Genomic DNA, 18,859 nt, shown 5'->3' with positions numbered 1-18,859 from the left:
GTTCGGAATTAGTTCTTTTAGTACTTCCTCTATTAGGTAAAGGTCTAGAAGTCTATCCATCGCCAAAATTGATAACCCAGAAAACTAATTGCCTCGATCGGCGATTAATGGATCTTATGGTACGATTTTCTTCTGAAGGGTAGTGAATAAATAGTCTCTTGTATTTCTATATTGTTGGGCGCGTGATACGCTCGCTATGCTTACAATGCGTCATTTCTCTTATGCTAGCCATAATCTAGACTGTCCTATGCTAATATGTTACGTTCGGTTGTATTACGAAATGTACAACAAGCTGTCTATTTTTTCTTGGCCTCCTCCTCAGCCAAGGCCAGTTGGTCTTTTTCCTCCCTCATTTTCCTTTTGTTTTCCAGGTCAGTTTCTACTTGCCATACTGCTCGATCGAGTTCCATTTGCAATTCTGGTATGTCTAATGCTTTGGCAATCTCCTTTCCATCAGAAGCATGAAGTAGCATGGTCTCAACATCCGATACTTTCGAATTTGATGATAGTGTATCAGCCGCACCTTTCGAGTCGGGAGACGGAATCCTGTTCCTCAAATATAGCTCGTCTAATATCTTGGATGGCTTTGGTGCAATGAGATTTTCCTTCAAAAGGAAGTCGATGTGTTTAGACCCTGCTAGCGCTTTCCAATGACTAAATGCACGAAAGCATAGATAGAAGAAAGGTAGATTTGGGATACTGATTGATATTAGCTGCCACATACTATTGACGAGGGTGTAGCAGCACTTACATCGGCACAAGCGCAAAGGGAGCAACTAAAGGCATTCCAATGATTGAGCCCCATAACCTCGTCTTGTGAAGTTGTCTTCTCTCTGTGCCAAGAATTTGCAAGATTTTCGAAATATTTTCCTGTGGAAGAAAGTTTGAGGGAAATGAGATCTCAATTTTCTCTCTATCGCCCAATTCTTCTGCCCGCCTTCGTTTAGACAAGGGAGGAATCGATTTTAATCCCCATTCCTCATATGGTATTCTTTGCAGGGCCTTGTTCCCGAAATCGACCACTTTCTTCTGCCATCCTGATTCCTTCTTCTCCCAACTATTCCAAAGATTGTTTGCCTTTGTAGTTGTCTTATCTAGTAAGGAAACTTCATTTGTAGTGGCAACATTAAGTCGCTGGCAGTAAATAAGGGTTCGCCGCGTGGAGATGGGAAGTAGGTAGAGGCGCATAGTTCGTTCTTCGTGGACCAGAAAATTCGATGGAAAATTTAGACAATTATACAACTCTGATTCCCGAGATGGGTATCGTGTCGTACCAGATCGTTAGGCGTTATACGTAAAAAGGTCGTTATTCGTGTGCTCGTGAAATGGCGTTTGTTACTTCAATTGCATTGGAGTGTGTATGATAGTTATGATGAGAAGATGGTGCTTGTTATAAGTAGTAGGTGAGTAACGTTTTGCACTTCTTTCTTTCTTTCTCTTTTTGACTGATTAGAACTACCGGTAGATGAACATCAAGCTACAAAAAAACCCAAGCGCCAAAAATCGAAAAGCTTTTTGCCTGGATTCATGGAGGCTGAGCTAAGATAAGATCCATTTTCACTTGTAGGTAGAATGACGCATGAGAATAGGTAACCTTGAATACCTACCTAGTGAATAAATACTTTAGTATGAATACCTACCGGTACATGGAGTCAGATAATTTTCAAGTGGGGGGAGACGAAAAGATTGATCTAGATAGAAATTGTACTAGGTAGGTAAGTGAGGAGTGAGATGATAGGCTCGATAGGTATTCTAATAAGTGTTTGGTGGGTGAGATGGTGGGTGAGATGGTGGGTGAGATGGTGGGAGGGGAGGGAAGAAGTGGGTGAAGATTCACAAATACGACACGATGCAAGTAATATCTACCTAGGTACTACGACGTACTAGGTACTCCATATAGTGCCACGTGAAGATCTACCTAGCTAGGTAGGTAGGAATAAACCTCCTATGTCCTGGAACACTGTAAATACCATGAATATATATGAATATATATGAATATATATATATATATATATATATATATACACATATATATTCACAATACTATCTGCAATTGAAGACACCCAGTCCAAAATCCTTGTAAAGCTTGTAACCTCCCCCATGTTCTCAAATTCCAATTTATACCTTGAACTGTCTTATTCTCACCATTTTGATCTCATATGACCCCCTTGCTCTCCCATCCTCGCAGCGTTTCGTTTATGGTAATAATCCATAAAAATCCATATAATCCCTTAGATGTTTAATGGGCTGGTGTGGTCCTCCGTAGATCATTTAATCTTTTATTCATAGCTACAGAATGGCAACTACATCTCTAATCTTAACTAACCGCGAAACAAACATCCAAACATCCAAAATTTCAATTCTAATTTCCTCTTGTCACTTTCTTCAATTCTTTCTTCTAATTCATTATTCATTCGTACACTCATTTACTCAATTCTTTTCCCCTCAATCAATCAATTTCCTTTCTTATCGTATTCACTTCACATCTAAAAGCTAATTCGTGTTTCAATTCTTATTACGAAAGGCAACAATGCAGGAATAGGAGAGGGGTCGACCGCGATTGAAGCGTCGTTCAGGGTTGCTCCATCGCGTGTTAGGACTGGAAGAAAGAATTGCAAGAAAGTGTCAAGAATTTCATCGTCTCAACTCTGCGACACACGAATCGGGGAATATCCTAGTATTATGGCAACATCAGATAGATTGCCACGGACCACACCAGGCCTGGGACTACCATTCGACGCATACAATAATAATTTTCAACATGATTCCCTTACAGTCCCACATCAATTCTCGGATTCTGCGAGCGTCGGTTCATCGGAGAATGTTGCCATGAAAGGGAAGAAGAGAGCTGGTTCTCAGCATGCCGTTCGACCCAAAACCTACTCGTCCGCCTCTTATAGGACCTACAGTACCCAAAACACACAATCGACGACTAGCACGCATGCACAGAATCGAGCAGCTCAAAGAGAAGTTCGTTCCCTTCCTTGTAAGTTTATTGGCCCACAGTCGAATTCTCGGCCTGAGCTTACCTGTCAAAAGCCTGGATAGATTCATATGAAGACAACGAGCCAGCATCGCAACCCAAAAGAGTTTCCACCCCTTCGAGAATACATCCAGCACAGCATAATTCTACACCAACTCAATCTTCGCGAAGAATATCTCTCGATGGATATGTTGACTCTGATGACGAAACCTACAATGCCATAAGCGACAAGAAAGTAGAGACGGGTTTCTTTGGAGGTTTGCGCGAACCGGTCAGAGGTAGGAAATGGGACCATGCTAGAGACGCGGAGCCCGTCATTCTCAGAGCTGGGATACAGCCAAATGCAGCTGTATGGCGAACCTTTATCAAAGCATCATCGTATGGTGTGCCCGAAGGAGAGGATCGCAAATTAGTCGATCAGTCATTTTTAGATAATTTAACTCCCGGTTACGAAAGACCGTGGTGCGGGGATCTTGAGAAGGGTGAAGGTGACGATGATGATAACATTACATCTCTCATATACAACAAAAGGAAACGGGAAACCTTTTTGAAACGCGTGCAGGTAAGCTCCACACTCTACTTTTTTCCAATGGATGACTGGCTAACGGTATCTAGCAAACCATTCTCATGAACCCCTATGTTCCCCTTATTTTTCGACTGATTGTACTTATAACTTCAATAATCGCCTTGAGTATTGCAGGCTCAGTTCATCATCTCTCGAATAAATACTCCTATTCTCAAAGTCCATCTACAACCATGGCAATTGTAGTAGATGTGATTGCAATTCCGTATACTCTCTACATGACCTGGGATGAATATACGGGTAAACCTTTAGGCCTTCGAGCACCGAAAGCCAAAATTCGACTCGTCCTTTTAGATCTCTTTTTCATTATTCTTGAGGCTTCTAATTTGACATTAGCTTTTGATGCCATATCAGATGACAACGGGAGCTGTAAAGTCGGAAACACGGGATATAATGGTGTGGTATGTCATAGAGCTAAAGCACTCTGTGCCATAATAACCATAGCATTACTCGCATGGGGGATGACTTTTGCAGTTAGCATATTCCGGTACGTTCCTTGGTCTGAGATGTATATCTTTTCATCGTTGCTAATGTTCTATCAGGCTTGTAGAAAGGGTGGGTGGCCGAGAAGAGGCCGAATGAGTACATACTATCTCTGTCTCTCCAGACAATATTTTTTCTTTAGTAAATATGGGCCAAGTGAAGGCAAGGCGTTGGGTATATATCAGTTGGGTTGAAAAATAGAAAAGCAAAATTTGTACATTTGGAATTGTTTACACGTCAGCGGACACTGAGACTTGAAGCTACTCTCATCGTCTCAACACTAATGCGATAATAGGAGTAGATGAGAGCACCCTTTTCATTTGTTATATCATCATTTAGATATAGATCTAAAGCATGCGAGAAGAAACTTTATTTAAACGCCAATCAGGATGTTTTAAGCCACGAACGCCTATCATTATATGTTTCGTCCGCATACGACTAAACTCGTCATACATATACTTGAGTTCTAACGAATGAAGTGTGTTGGACAAATCTGAAAATGTTTCTACAGCTTTAAATGGCTTTATCTATTTGAACCGGGACCTGCTACTTCGCAAGAAGCTTCCCCGCACAAGTTTCGTGTACCTATATGCCAATTTTTGTAGGTCTCGATGAATGACGAGCAGCACAGAGAGACTAATGAGTAACTTTGCCTGACTCCCATGTAAATGGCATTCTGCACAATTCCTCCTTTTCTTGTTCAAGCTGTTAGAATTGCATTCACAGTAACATCGCTATCTTCAATACTAATCCGGTATAATCCTCCAAAAAGCTTTAACAAATACAATCGAAGTTCTGGGAACGATCTAGATCACATTCTCATGCATTAGTTGACCTTACGTAATCTAGCCCGCATGCATACCCCGGCATTTCGCATGCAGCGTGATGGCGATCAAATCTCCAGGAAGCAATCATCCCACTACAGAGACTTGGTTAGTTTATAATTTACATTCTCTTCGTTCTTTTGTGTACTTATTATGTTGATTTCAGTTGACCGCTTCTAATTTTGAAGATATTCGGATCTCAAAGCTGGAGAGAAGTACATCACTCAATTCACCCTTATCGCATATATACCTACCTAGGTAATCAAGGTTAAGCTCGGTGGATTGCCAAGGAACAAAGACATCGGCCGATATCAATTTGAGTTCTTGAATAGATATCCGGGCAAAGAAGCAAGTGAGGAAAATCAAAGTCTGCCCTTTCAAGAAAAATCGATTACAAAATCCGCCGGTCAATAATCACAAGCACAACTACTTGAGAGGTAGGACAGGAGTCAGAAACATGATGATCTCGCTCAATAAATCATGACAATGGCGGGTAACAATTCTGAAGCCAGCTTCAAGAACAATGGTCACACTATTCCCAAAGGTGGTAATAACGGTAGTCGGCTCACTTTGAATAATGAACTGTCAGGGCCGGGTCTACTTAGAATTGGGAGATTCAAATTCCGAGCAAAGACGGATGATCTACCACAGTTCGTTGAGTTCATCTTCATCACTTAATTTTATGCACTAACCCATAGTCCAACAGAGATTGGTGGGTTGCATCAACCGCATTCCCTCTCATCGCTGCCACAATTGGACCCTTGGCAAATGTTTTGTCAATTTCCGCTCTAGTTACAAAATGGAGGGCTGATCTACCTGATGATGGACAATTGCCATTTGGTGCTGATGAAAATGGCGTTGGCATACCTGATCCACAATGGTGGGAGCTCTCTGAAGAAACTCATGAATGTTACTAATTTGAGATATAAGGGAAATCATCCTAAATGCTATTTCTCTTGGATGTGGGTTTGCCGGCAATCTTTTCTTGCTCCTGAACTTTATGCGCAGGGTCAGGTATATCGTTGCATTACCTCTATCGATAATCTTCTGGTACTTGTCTACTGGCATCGTAAGTCTGAGGTCCTTGTACCAATTTCAATTCTAATATGCATTCCATAGCTTATTGGTATCTTGTTAGCTATGAACGAGTACGTCCCACCAATTCGTCCTGGTCAAACTTGGTCTCAGGGATTCTGGTCCGCAGTCATGGCAGCTTCATTATATCTCGTAGGATCAATGGTTCTCATGGTCAATATGCTTGGCTATTTCCTTGGTCATTACCCACAACATTTTGAACTCGATGACGATCAAAGAACTTTGATCTTACAAACCATGATGTTCTTTATATGGTTAGCTGGTGGAGCTGGAGTTTATCAAACAGTCTGTGGATTTCAGTACGCTGATGCTCTCTATTTCTGTGATGTCACAATATTGACGGTCGGTTTCGGGGACTTCGTACCTAATAACAGTCTTGGTCGAGGGCTACTTTTTCCATATGCTGTCATTGGCATCATCTTCCTTGGTCTTATGATCAATAGTTTACGCAAGTTCGCTTCCGGTATGTCACAGGACAAGATTGTCAAGCATCATGCAATGCGTCAACAACAGGAAACCTTTGGCCGTTCAGTCACGAATGAGAAAGAGATTCGGGACCGTCTCGGCTTACCTCCCAAATCTGACATACGTCACCGTAGTGCAGTTGGAGATTCTTCCGGAGCTTCCGGTTCAGGCTTGATGCGTCGTCCTTCGCTAGACCAGTATGGTCATTTTGATATTCAAGGCCAAAACATCACTTTTCATCAAAAGAGAGTCTATTCCTCTGGTGGTCGAGGGGGAGCGGCGGGGCTGACACATAATTCACTCATTCCTCTTAGTCGTGACGCTAAGCTTCATAAACATGCCGAAAACAAATCTCCCCGAATAAAGCATGCTAAGCGTCGAGAGAAACTAATTCTACTCAGAGAAGAAAAGGATCGTTTTGATGCTATGCGTCAGATTCAAACTAATGTACGAAAATTCAAGCAGTACTACGCACTATCAATGTCTATTTTTGCCTTCTCAATTCTTTGGTGCGGAGGTGCCACTGTTTTCTGGAGAGCCGAAAAGCGTGAGCAAGACTTAACATACTTTCAGGCTTTGTACTTTTGCTATGTTTCTCTTTTAACTATTGGTTATGGCGATTTTGCACCAAAATCCAATGCTGGGAAACCCTTCTTTGTCGTTTGGTCTTTGATTGCAATACCTACAATGACGATTCTCATTTCAGATATGAGTTCTACTGTTATAGCAGCCATTAATCGTGGCACATTTACATTAGCTGATTGGACGATTATGCCTAAAGCAGGAGTCTGGCATGATTTTCTCATGAATCATCCAAGAATACATGCATGGTTATCGAAAAAGACAGACGAAAGAGAAGCTAAAAAGCGCATTCGTCGCGGGTTCGATGTGCAAAATCCGGATGATAGACAAATACCTATAATTGACGACGTCGATCCGGATCCGGAATCCTCTCTGGGCCAGGTTGTTGAGGAAATTGAGGAACCTCCAGAACATACCGAACATGATCTAGCCCGAAAATTAGCGACAGCTATCAAACGCGTCGCGAACGATCTACGAGCTGATAAACCAAAGAAATATAGTTATGAGGAATGGGTGGAGTTTACTCGCTTAATCAGATTCAGCACGCATAATGCGAAGGAAGTCGAGGAGGAAGAGGAAGATGAGGGATTGGTCGAATGGGATTGGATTGGTGAGGATAGTCCAATGTTAGCGGATGTTAGCGAGAGTGAATGGGTATTGGATCGGCTATGTGAGAGCTTGAATAGGTATACGAGACGACAGGGAAAAATTACGAGAAGGCAACAGGCAGAGATGGATAGGATAGAGGAGAGCGAGAAAAAACATCTTCATAGGAAGGCGAAGCACAATTTGCATTATCCTGCACATCCCGGACCGAGAACTCCAAGTCCAGAATTGAAAAGGGGGTCGGGGCAGAGCGGAGGCGGAGATAGTTCGAATTGGAAAGGTGGCTCGGTTGATAGTAAGGATGAGGATGCGAATGATGATGGAGATGAAGGGGTAAAACGGCATGTTGTCTTTATTGATGATGCTGGTGATAAAGAAACAAAAAGTCAGATATCACCGAGTAGTAGCGGGGAGGGAAATGGGGGTGGGAGTGGGAGTGAATCTCTCGCGACCCCAACCTCGGATGTTCTTAGAAGTAGCAACAGAGATTGAGACGAAGATAAAGACAAAGATACGATTGAAGTCCTAGGGGGGTTCCATAGAGATTGAGTTTTGAAATGAGAGCATTCAGCGAATGAGTAACGAGTGCAGGGTGTAAAGTAGAGTAAAGTAAAGTAGACATTTCTGGTGCGTGGCTATTGGAGTATGGAGTGGGTGGTTCCTAGGCGCTATAAAGGTATCCTCGGTACTAATGGGCGGATGTCTGTATGTCTTGGCAATAAGGCTGGGATTAGCACATTAGATAGCTTATAGTGTATTTACAGTTTTCACACATCACAATATTCAATATTAAATCACAGAAGAAAGTTATTGGTGGTATATATATTTAGTCCAGTCCGGGGTGGGTCTGTGATACGTTTTGCGCTGCTCTATGGGGACGAGATTATGATGATGAGATGTGCTGATATGTTTCATAGGTGAATGATGGAGTTATTTACGGTTGGATGGTTAGGTAAGTGGGGTTTTCAAGAGCTGGTTGGATGGTTGGGTTTGTTATCATATGTTAGATTCACATATCAAATCATGGTAAGATCATACAACGAAATCTTCTTGGTGCTACTGTATGCATTTGATATTTCACAGTGAGCGTGGAAGAAATTATCTTCTACTTATATTGTATCGAAGTATTTATATTCATGATCAACTAATCTTTCGGTATCGTATGCGGTATCATATGATGGCTCTTTGAATGGAGATGTGAGAATCAAGAGAGAGAAGTAGAAAGAAATAGAAATGGAAAGAAATGGATATCGATTACCCCTTTCCTTCAATCACCCGCTACGCCTGCTCTACGCCTCCGCCTACGCCTATTTTGTGTCTCAAAACCCCGTAGAAAGATGCAACATTAGATCTTCTTGTCACTTACTGTAAGTGTAAGTGTTCAAAAAACAAAATAGAAAACACGATATCCGAAACCGAAATCAAAATCAAAGTCAAAGCTTAAATCAAAACTCCAAGCCCAAAAAAGATAATCAGCATACCCCAAGATGCGCCCATTTTTGCAACGCCGTTCATGCTCTTAGTTGCAGCGCGCGTAAGACCTTGCGCGCTTTTTGCATCTGCGGTTCCGTTTGTGGAAGGGGAAGAAGTTGAAGTGGAAGTAGAGGAAGTGGTGGTTTCGCCAGACATTTTGTCGGTGATGAATTTCGCCGCGGCGGTTCCGTAGGTGGTAACGTAGGAGAGGTGAACTTGGAGGGAGTTGCCGGAGTCGCAGAATCTGGGGGAGGATTTTAGATTGGATCGTGTGGGTTTTTGGGGAGGGGAGTTTCAAGGGGGTGGTGAGAGAGTGGAAAAAATAGTATGAGTAAGGGAGTGACTTACTCATCTTGACTATCACAATAGGAGACTGTTTTCTCCGTAGGACAGGCGGCAATATTTTGACGGGCAAAAAGTCCATTGTTCTTGGCGGTACCGGCGTTGAACGTTTCGGCTGGGACGTGGGATGGATCGCCCATTAGAACCATTGCCACGACTGATTTTTCGATTAGTCAAATTCCCTCTTGAGTTTGCAAAATACCCGCCCGTAAAAAAAATAACAACTTACCATTACTACTAATATTCGCCGACAACGCCTGAGTATTCCCTGCAAATCCCGTTTCAGAGGTCCCACACATAACATCCGCCGCCACCTGCGCACCCTGCGAATACCCCATCACCGCCATCTTACTCCCGGGACACTTTTCCGCATACGCCTGTACCAATTTTTGCATTGCGGCTACGCCCGATGCTTCAGAGGCTTGGTACTGCGTGAGTGTGGCTGGATAATCTACGGCTTCAGAGTCGGAGCCGGGAAGAGAGGCTTTAACCATGGTGGCTACGGAGCCGATGATTCCCTCACCGGGGGCTTCGGTGGAAGCGCGTGCAACGATCATGTGGATTGCGCCGGCGGGAACGCAGGCGGAGGAGGTGCTGGAGGTGCTGGAGTTTGCGCGGGGGTAGTGGGGAGAGGAGATAGTGGAAGCGGAGGCTAGGGTTGTGAGGGCTAGAGAGAGGAGTAGGGATGAGGAGTACATTTTGATTTGATTTGGTTTAACTGGAAATAAATGGTAATGAAAGAATGGTAGACAGCGCAGCTGGAACTGGTATTTGTATTCTGAAATTGAATGGAGCGAAGATTGATTAGCCAACAGAAGAATGAATGTATACAGAATGCTATACCCAGAAACCAACGGGAAAGAGATATTATATAAGATTTTCCAGCCCTATAAGTCGATCGTTATGAAAGACGGCCCATTGTAGTATTTTCGTTACATTTCCGTTTTTGGGATCTCTTCACGAATCCTATTTCAGTACGATATGCCGAGCGATGGAAACCATCCCGTGTAGTGGCTGAACTCAAGCACTTGCAGTGGATCATCCGTATTCTGGGGCATGATCAGACTGAAGAATTTAAGACCAGAGATGCACTTCTACCAAAGTGTTCTCTCGCAATCAAACCCCGATTAGGAAATACCTAGGTATTATTGTCGCAAGAGCCATGGCATATATTTAATTTACAGGGAGATGCTTTCTTCAACAAGAACACGTGATTGACAATGCTGTGAAACAAATGGAGATATGAATGCCGTGCGTTTCAATGCCGGTTGTTGTCTGTGCTAGGAGGTTTAGGATTTCAGATGAAGAGTATGAAGAAAAGGGCTTGGATTTAAATGAGCCAATCGCAACTTCGCTTTCAGCCTGGTGGAAACATTGATTGCCTTCAAATAAGTTATGAAGATTTCCAAGACTGTCTAGAAAAGTCGATAATTCTCCTTGTGTACCCACAAATCCGAGGTTAAATTGACAACAATATGAATGGGAGAAAATGCTTCCAATAGGGATCTGGAATGTCAGTTTCTATGAGTGAAGTCACGTAATGTATTTCAAATTAAGTGGCTCTTGCTCTCATGCTATATATTTGAGATATAGAATGATGGGCACTCCATGTGGCCTTTGCTATCAATAATGCGATTAGCTTTTCAAAATGGTGAAGTGTCTGCTTGCCCAGAATCTAGATCTAGTCAAGATTTGTGGCGAGCGTCGAGAAGTATATGACTGCTTGTCAAAGTCATAAACGATGTACTCTACTCTATTTCAGACGGGAATTCAACAGTGAGACCCATTGAGTCCACTTGGATGTGTTTACAATGGTATTTTGTTACGACGAACAAAGTTGATGAAGTCGACATAAAGCATATTGATTGTGGCCATGCTGCCACTCTTGAGACATCTGCGGAGCAATCTTTGTCTGATAATTACGTCTGAGAATCCACCAGTATGAGCAAAAAGTAAATAAATCATCCACGGCACTTGTTAAACTGTCGTTGTTGATATATAAGAACCCTACATTCGGGACTTCTTGTGAAGCAACCCGAAAAGTATACCTCAACGGCGTTAACAACACTCGTTCCTCCTGCTCAAAATGCTAGAGTGTCGTTTTATCCATCTAATGATGAAATATCGCTACCATAATATTAAAGAACTATCTTCAATATCGATAAGATAATTAGAAACGGTGTAGACATACTCGATATAGACAATTTCTCAGGAGCTTGGAATCGATATTCAATTCATGTTGCTGGCTTTTTCATGATTAGATTGTTGAGCGGGGATTAATTTAAAACCTAGCTTACTCCGAGTGCCGACGTTGAACTCCGTCACGAACGGTGTTGCTATTCCTCTATCAACTTGTGTTTTCTCGACACATCTTTTCAATTTTTCTTATTATCTTTTTGGTCCTACATACAAATGTTAACTAGCTATCATTGTAATGCGATAATTGTTTAAAACTTCTATATACTCAAACACATGTCGATCCGCAGAGAGAACGGACACGGAGTTGTCCCACGGAGACGAAATGGCAAACAGCCCGCGTGTGAGCCATGCAGAAAAGCAAAAATTTCTTGTGATCATAGTCTTCCCGTATGTGATCGATGTAAGCGACGGAAAACATCGGCAAAATGTGTATACCTCTCAGCACCTATGACCCGTCGACCACCTACAGGGGAATCCAATACAAGTAGGGAGCATGAACAAACTGCGGGTATACTATCAACCCCCACTCCAACTCCAACTCCTTCTATTGTATCTACACATGACCATCTGCTTTCTCCCGATAGTAGGCCCACGGAACTAGGAAGAATACAATCCGGGGGTTTCTTTGGTCCAACAAACTTCTCCGCTGTGTTCGAGGAAAATCGGGATAATATCGGCAACGATATACAGATCTCCAATGACTCTGGTGCACTTCCATCTTATGATAGTCTCCAGACTCATAATTTCCTGATGCTACCCGGAAATGCATTTGGAGGATCCCCACGAATCCAGCTCGGAATCAAAATATTGCAAAAACTGCCCGACAAACGAACATGTGACCATTTGCTGAAATGGTTTTTGGAAAGGATGGGCGAGTGCAGCCCTTATACCCCGAGACTAATCTCAGCACAGATAGCACATTCATTGTGGTCTCAATGGGGAAAGGAGTTTAAAGAGCCAAGGCGTCTCGATGATATGGAACGTATATCTACGCATCTATGCAGGAACTCCGAGCATCATCTACAGGAGGCAGAGGATTACCAACCTTGGTTAGACAGTATTACAGGACCTAATATGAGATGGGAGTCCATGGGACTCATATTTGCGGCTCTATGTCAATCTATTTTGTCGCTATCTGAAAGAGATGCTTTTTTCACAACCCAGCCTGGGCAAAGGAAAGACCGAAAACACTTCGCTCTAGAGTTAAAAGATTGCATCCAAGCTTGTGTTACATTGTCTAATTATATGGACTACATCAATACCGTCATGGTAGGACTCTTGACTCAAAATCTTATTATTGCTACTGTAATTATGGGCGACGCGAGTTTGATTGTTTGGAGGCAGATAGGGGATTTGGTTAGCATGTCAACTGCACTGGGTCTTCATCGCCAACCGGATAATGATGGACCCGTCACATTCTTATCCGAGTGTAAAAGACGTTTATTTACAATAATATTCAATGTCGATAAAAGCTCTGCTCACCTTACAGGTCGTCCACCAGCATTGAGTTACCGCTATACACGGTTCCGCTTCCCTCTTGACATCGACGAAGAAGTATTTGCTCAAGGCCCCGAAGCTCTTAGAAATGCTGCAGAGAAATTAGACGCCAATGGCTGGAATCAAGAAGACAGAATGACAAACGCAACGTACATTCGCGCTCACGGCTATCTTACTATAATCACCGATGAAATTCTCGAACTATCCCTTACCGGGAATATCAGCGATACCCGCATTACCGATCTTCTAGCTCGTCTACAAGAAACCTACGATAGTTTCCCCTACTACACCCATTACCGTCCCAACGACGTATACTCCCCTTTGATATCCGATAGTGTATTATGGCGTCTCATCGGTCTGCGTCTCACATACCTCGAACAACGACTCACGCTCGAACGACTCGCTCACAAATCTCTCCTTCTCTCCGGCCAATCCATGGTATCCTGCGCCCTCGAAATGCTCCAACTGACCGTCCTCTTCTGGGTCCAACGCGATCGCTTCGTCGAACACCATCATGATTACGATTGGATGCTTATGTGTTGGGGTGTTCCCTCCAGTGGAGTCTTGTGTGTAGAAATCCTTAAACAGATGAAATCGCCGCATGAATCGACGATCAAACTACCGACGTCGGAAATTGTGCAGAACTTAAGTTTATTGGTGGGGTTTTTTGAGTGGATTAAACCGAGTGCGGGGAACTATCTGCTGTGTAGACGTATGAGTAAATTGGTGAAGAGGATTCTGGATCAGATTTTGAATCATCGAGTTGGTGGTCGTGTGAATTTGCAAGGACAGGGACAGGAGGGGGAGAGGAATGGAATCGGGTTGGTTGAGGATGGTAATGATGGGTTAGGAGGCGAAAACGGAAATGGCAATGTGGATGTGGGCATGATGGGAGTTGATGATCTAGATGGAATGGGCGATGATGTGGGAGCAATTGGGAATTTGGATTGGTTGAATGAGTTGGATTGGAGCAGAGGACCTTGGATGAATCTAGATGGTCTTACTTGATCCAAAATTTAGATTTAATTCAATATCTGAAAGTCAAAGATCATCGTAGAGGTTCACAAATTTCGGTATTTCAAGCGTAGATAACACGTATATACCGAGCATAATTACAATATTCACTCAAGTACTCTGAATACAAGGAAAGGATGCGAGAGGATAGCGTATCAGGTAAGTACAACTTCTCTAACAGCTCTGTATGAGACTTTGAAAATTTTAAGGGGAGTGTTTTGGGGGCTTTTTATTACATGTGATACGCAGCGAAATGAGAGAGCAAGAGCAGAAGAAGACAATAAAGCAATATTAGTTGATTTAAAGAACTCTACTGGAAGATGAGAAGAGAGGTCGACGATGGAATGATAACATGATAGTATCTGGTAAGAAATATTTATTCACATTTGAACTGGATACCGAAGAACTCTTCTGAAGGTTAGGGAATAGAAATGCAAATAAGTTACAAAACATCATACATACTATGTTAATCTGTCTCGTTCGATACATTATGAAATAAGAAAGAATTACAGAAACATGATAAGCAACAAGACGGATAGACAAACAGCATATCCGCAAACTCTCTTAGACATAATCCTCATGCCAATCATCCTCCTCCACTTGCTTTCCCTTCTTCCCCTTGACTTCCTCGGGCACCTCTTCCTCACCGACCCCCAACCTCTCACCTGCCCCCCACTGCTTTGTGAACCTCTTCTCCACCAACTTCATATTCGTGATTCTCCTAGCCTCTCTTTCACTCAATTCCTTCCAATGCCTCGATTCCCTCTGTTCCATATCATCAATTCCCGTTTTCTTCTCCCTACCCTCCTTCACCTTCGTCTCCAAATCTTCCAAATCCATCATCATATCATTCAAGTGTCTCCCCTTGATTAAATGAGCACGATCGTGTTTCTTATAGCTTTGCCCTGGTATTGTACCCGGCGCATTACGGATGCGAGTCAAGGCGAGCGCGCGTTGAGAAATATCCGTGACTTTGTTAAGAACGGATCCAGGATGTGGATACTCTATTACTTCTTCTTCATTTATCTCTTCTTTTGTAGACTTTCGCTGTTCGCTTCGAAGTTTAGTGTCGATAAGTTCATTATGTCTATTTATTTTCTCAATGCGCTCTTCCCGGCTGATTTTGATTGGTTCCTTGGGAGTTGCCGTACGCCATGCGCGTAGAACAAGACGCTTCCAATCCACGGTAGAGATCTGCTCACTCAAGGGACCGGGTTGGAGGATGTGGTCTGAATTAACCCAGAGATCGAGCTCGGTGTCCGAAGGAAAATCACCGGCAATGAAAAGAGAGCTTTTGAGAGCATCAAGAGAACTGTGTCGGAGGACAGCACTGAAACGATAAATTTCTGTGCCGGTGCGATCAGTCCTACCAGGAGGAGGTTTAATTCGTCCGGCTATACCCACTTTAACGTTCTTTTCTTCCTCTCTGAAACGATTGACGCGGGTGATGAGGCCAGAGATAGATCCCCACTGTGGGATCGATTTGTGGCGACACCAAGATCTCAAATCATCTTCTGACCATTGGGATGGTTCTGGAGCCAACTTGTGCAGAGGTGCTAATTGCTGCTCCAAAGTGAGGCCTATTCGAGGTGAGGGTTCTCTCAATTCCTCGCCCTTGATTACTCTTTCGAAGTAACCTTTACACTCAGCTCTGATCTCCTTCCTCTGACTAGGAGTATTTGGAACAGGCATTTTCATTCTCACGGCCAAACTGTCTATATCTTCGTCCACAAAGAAATCTATAAGGCCAAGGATGTACTTTGCTACAAGAACCGATTCCGGGTTTAGACCATTGTCATGAATCTCTCCCCAAAGTTTCTCTAGGAGATGGTACTGTATCTTCCGCATAATTTTATTCCCTATTTCCGTACCGTTATCGAGTTTTGCTTGTTGTGCTGCGGCAGTTTTAGGTAACTGGAGCAATGAAAGGCCATGTTGCAAGCAATAATACCATGCTTGGATTCTTGTCCAATGGCCAACCTCATTTGCCGATGCTTGGCTAACTGCTTTCAAAACTTTTTCTGCAAGTGTAGAATTCTCATCCAACTTGTCTGCTTCGAGAAATGTTCTCAAACGCTTGCTTGGTCCTGAAAGAGAACTGTTCAAGTTTCCGCGCTTTTTGACCCTTGAACCTGATGCGAACATCTCAGAAGCTGCTGCTTTTTCTTCGGCAGCTATTTCAGCCCAAACCTCTTTCCGAGCCTCTTCAACTAGTTTCTTTGGTGGAACGAGTTTTGTCGACCTAGGCTGGAAATCGGTTGTCGGACGATAGCGAACTTCGATTTGCGTTACGATTTCGGAACCATCATCTTGAATGTAACCTATATCCTCATCTAACATTCCATCATCGTGCGTCTCGATGCTATAAGCGATTACTGTTCTATTATTATTCCCTGCAATGACCTTATCTTCCCATGAACAGGGCGTCTGTTCTCTTAACAATCGTTCAAGCTCAGCATCGTAATTTTTATCTATTTCATCATGTATAGTGAACGTGAAGGTCTGCTTTTCTAATTTCATTTGCGCGACGATTTGGTCTTTTACAAGTCCTTGGACAGGCTGGCCTGAAGAGAACCTTGTAATTCTATAGTGGCCTTTCCATCTAGGAAGTTTCGCAATCGGATCCATCCACCAATTTGCCTTCACAGAGATAGCAGCCTCCGCTTTGTCACTGTAATCCAAACTTAAGCTCTTTTTCAATGTCGCAGCGAGTTGATGTAAAGGGACACCGCGTTGATTAGCTTCCCACCAAGTCTGCCGAAATGTGTTTGAGAGATAACTGACAGGAATTGCATAGAGTTTTTCGTATAATGGTCGCTTGTGCTCTTTGTCATTACCAAACAGCTGATTGGTTTTAAATAAAGGTTGCCAATATAACGACCATCCCAGACTACCAAATTTGGCATCTTGATCATAAGATTCGCAGAATTGAGGATGGAAACCATTAAAAATCCAGCTTACGAAAGACCTTCCTAGTTCGCTATCGACGTCTTTCTCGACGTAAGGCTCATCACCAGAAGGTGGATTGAACGACCGATAATCTTGGAGGAAAATTGCATGTCCAATTTCATGGATCATTGTAATTGCTGCCATGAACTGTGCTTTAAGGCGAATCTCGGAACCAGCTGGGTGAGTACGCATTGGTACCAATAGTAAATCCATGATTGCAATAACGAGTGGCCGTCGTACCCGGCCTGCTTGAGCAGCGTGTAAATCCGATTCCCTGATCTCATTCTCGTTGAGTTCGTGAAAGTCTGCTTCTCCGTAGTCAACTATTCTTGTGATACCATTCCAATTCCGAGTCGCATGCATTCTATCATTCAATCTCCACTTGATACATCTTGCGATGGCTTCAAGCTCCAACTCTGCTGCTTGAAGATCCTTGATCAAAACTGTCTGTTTCAATGGAATCACTCGTGGACAGACAAGATGGCTATGTTCAGCGTGCGATACTTCCTGCGGGGAGCCAAAGATGATTCTTGATGGCAAAAAACTTGCTAAATACGGCATTCCGACTTCTAAAAGCCGTGTGGCAAGTCGCATACTTGGCATCAAGAGCTGGTAGTCCTCATCAGAGACTTCCCATCTTTTGCGTGCAAACAATGGATGGACAGGGCCGGTCAAACTTGGAGCTGGTCCTCGAGATGCCACTAGATTCCTCAGGTTAGACACACAAGACTACAACTGAGAATGATACTTACACATAGCTCCTCCAACTGCTAGACTTGTAGGATCCCATGGCTTTGATACTGCACCCTTCACCACGCCTTGGTCTGATTTGACTGGTAACACTCCTGACATAATGTCGACAGCAAAATAAAGATTTCAAGGGTAATTTTTCACTACACTAGAATCTTGATGATATTCGTCAATTCAAGGCAGAGAGTGTTAAACATGAAGCAGTAGTTTTAGCATTCCTCGAATAAGCGCACACAAAACTAAGAATGTAGATGTGATTGAGGATAAAAGAGAACATTTGATTTCATTGTTCTCCGAGAATCACAAAGTTCTTTCATTTTCGATTCCTTTGCAGTATTCTTCAACACTTCAAAGACTCTCTTTGATGATTTTGGGTACAGCAATTGTTTTCGGCCATTTTACAAGTACTCTTCCCACGTGGAAAGAAAACCAACGCACACAGCAATGCTAACAGCGAACGATTCGAATGATAAGACTCATCTAAGTCCAGCGATACTACATGAGGAAGTTTGGTCATTATTCAAGTGATGATCTCCTCAGTCGGAGATGAATGAACATATCTGAAGTATCTTGAATCCTGCCTTCGTAATAGGTTAGTTGATCGTTGATTGTTGATCGTTGATTCCATCTTGAAGAAGATTAGACTGTTTCTGCCGTAGACCTTGGGCACGGATCGGTATGGTCAAGATAGTCGGCACTTGATTGTGTCGATAAAGCTTGAGTTGAAATCGGAAGATCCAGTTGATAGTCAATACTTCGAGACGAGCTAGAATTTCAAGCTGATAAGCTTCAAGACATGGTTATGTAATCTTGAATGCCGGTACTCAAGTATATTTTTGTGCTTAGACCATAAACACGGAGAAGCTTCCTAAATGGTATTATGTAGTACCAAGTTGTTGCTGACCATGACGGCGGTTACCACACCATCACGGTTAGTATGAAAGTGATAGACAAGGCAGAGTGGCTGTTGTCTGTCTTTTTAGCTTACTGATGGCTCAATTTCTATACCGAGTA

The 18,859-nt window shown here is 43.0% G+C and overlaps 6 protein-coding genes across 6 annotated transcripts; 3 read left to right on the top strand and 3 right to left on the bottom strand.

The window, feature by feature from the left end:
* Window positions 1-296: 296 nt before the first annotated feature.
* Window positions 297-1,188, bottom strand: EAE97_008002 (uncharacterized protein; the record flags this gene model as incomplete). The annotated part of the gene is made up of 2 exons (XM_038878516.1): window positions 297-699; window positions 752-1,188. 2 exons carry the CDS (start codon window positions 1,186-1,188, stop codon window positions 297-299), a joined length of 840 nt encoding a protein of 279 aa, XP_038730766.1.
* A 1,494-nt stretch (window positions 1,189-2,682) lies between these two features.
* On the top strand, window positions 2,683-4,148 carry EAE97_008001 (uncharacterized protein; the record flags this gene model as incomplete). Its single annotated transcript, XM_038878515.1, has 4 exons — window positions 2,683-2,986; window positions 3,040-3,545; window positions 3,599-4,053; window positions 4,109-4,148. 4 exons carry the CDS (start codon window positions 2,683-2,685, stop codon window positions 4,146-4,148), a joined length of 1,305 nt encoding a protein of 434 aa, XP_038730765.1.
* A 1,205-nt stretch (window positions 4,149-5,353) lies between these two features.
* Window positions 5,354-8,113, top strand: EAE97_008000 (uncharacterized protein; the record flags this gene model as incomplete). The annotated part of the gene is made up of 4 exons (XM_038878514.1): window positions 5,354-5,523; window positions 5,580-5,753; window positions 5,804-5,942; window positions 5,993-8,113. The coding sequence occupies 4 exons, from the start codon at window positions 5,354-5,356 to the stop codon at window positions 8,111-8,113; spliced, it is 2,604 nt and encodes an 867-aa protein (XP_038730764.1).
* Window positions 8,114-8,771: 658 nt separating this feature from the next.
* EAE97_007999 (uncharacterized protein) lies at window positions 8,772-10,539 on the bottom strand. The gene is made up of 3 exons (XM_038878513.1): window positions 9,666-10,539; window positions 9,443-9,593; window positions 8,772-9,338 (listed from the first exon to the last, which is right to left on the bottom strand). Exons 1-3 carry the CDS (start codon window positions 10,132-10,134, stop codon window positions 9,062-9,064), a joined length of 897 nt encoding a protein of 298 aa, XP_038730763.1. The 5' UTR covers window positions 10,135-10,539; the 3' UTR covers window positions 8,772-9,061.
* A 1,369-nt stretch (window positions 10,540-11,908) lies between these two features.
* Window positions 11,909-14,140, top strand: EAE97_007998 (uncharacterized protein; the record flags this gene model as incomplete). The annotated part of the gene is made up of 1 exon (XM_038878512.1): window positions 11,909-14,140. The coding sequence occupies one exon, from the start codon at window positions 11,909-11,911 to the stop codon at window positions 14,138-14,140; it is 2,232 nt and encodes a 743-aa protein (XP_038730762.1).
* A 570-nt stretch (window positions 14,141-14,710) lies between these two features.
* EAE97_007997 (uncharacterized protein) lies at window positions 14,711-17,947 on the bottom strand (the record flags this gene model as incomplete). The annotated part of the gene is made up of 2 exons (XM_038878511.1): window positions 14,711-17,796; window positions 17,848-17,947. 2 exons carry the CDS (start codon window positions 17,945-17,947, stop codon window positions 14,711-14,713), a joined length of 3,186 nt encoding a protein of 1,061 aa, XP_038730761.1.
* Window positions 17,948-18,859: the final 912 nt, after the last annotated feature.

Source organism: Botrytis byssoidea (assembly GCF_014898295.1).
Source record: "Botrytis byssoidea strain MUCL 94 chromosome Unknown BBYS_016, whole genome shotgun sequence".
In the NCBI taxonomy this organism is placed as follows: domain Eukaryota; kingdom Fungi; phylum Ascomycota; class Leotiomycetes; order Helotiales; family Sclerotiniaceae; genus Botrytis; species Botrytis byssoidea.
This window is presented reverse-complemented; position numbering and strand designations above follow the sequence as displayed.

What these genes read in the sequence shown, in the direction of transcription:
- EAE97_007999 (XM_038878513.1), bottom strand. Translation starts at nt 10,134, where the DNA reads ATGTACTCCTCATCCCTACTCCTCTCTCTAGCCCTCACAACCCTAGCC. An exon ending in GGCGAATATTAGTAGTAATG is followed by an intron (nt 9,594 to 9,665) that starts GTAAGTTGTTAT and finishes TCGAAAAATCAG; the next exon opens with TCGTGGCAATGGTTCTAATG. An exon ending in TATTGTGATAGTCAAGATGA is followed by an intron (nt 9,339 to 9,442) that starts GTAAGTCACTCC and finishes ATCCTCCCCCAG; the next exon opens with ATTCTGCGACTCCGGCAACT.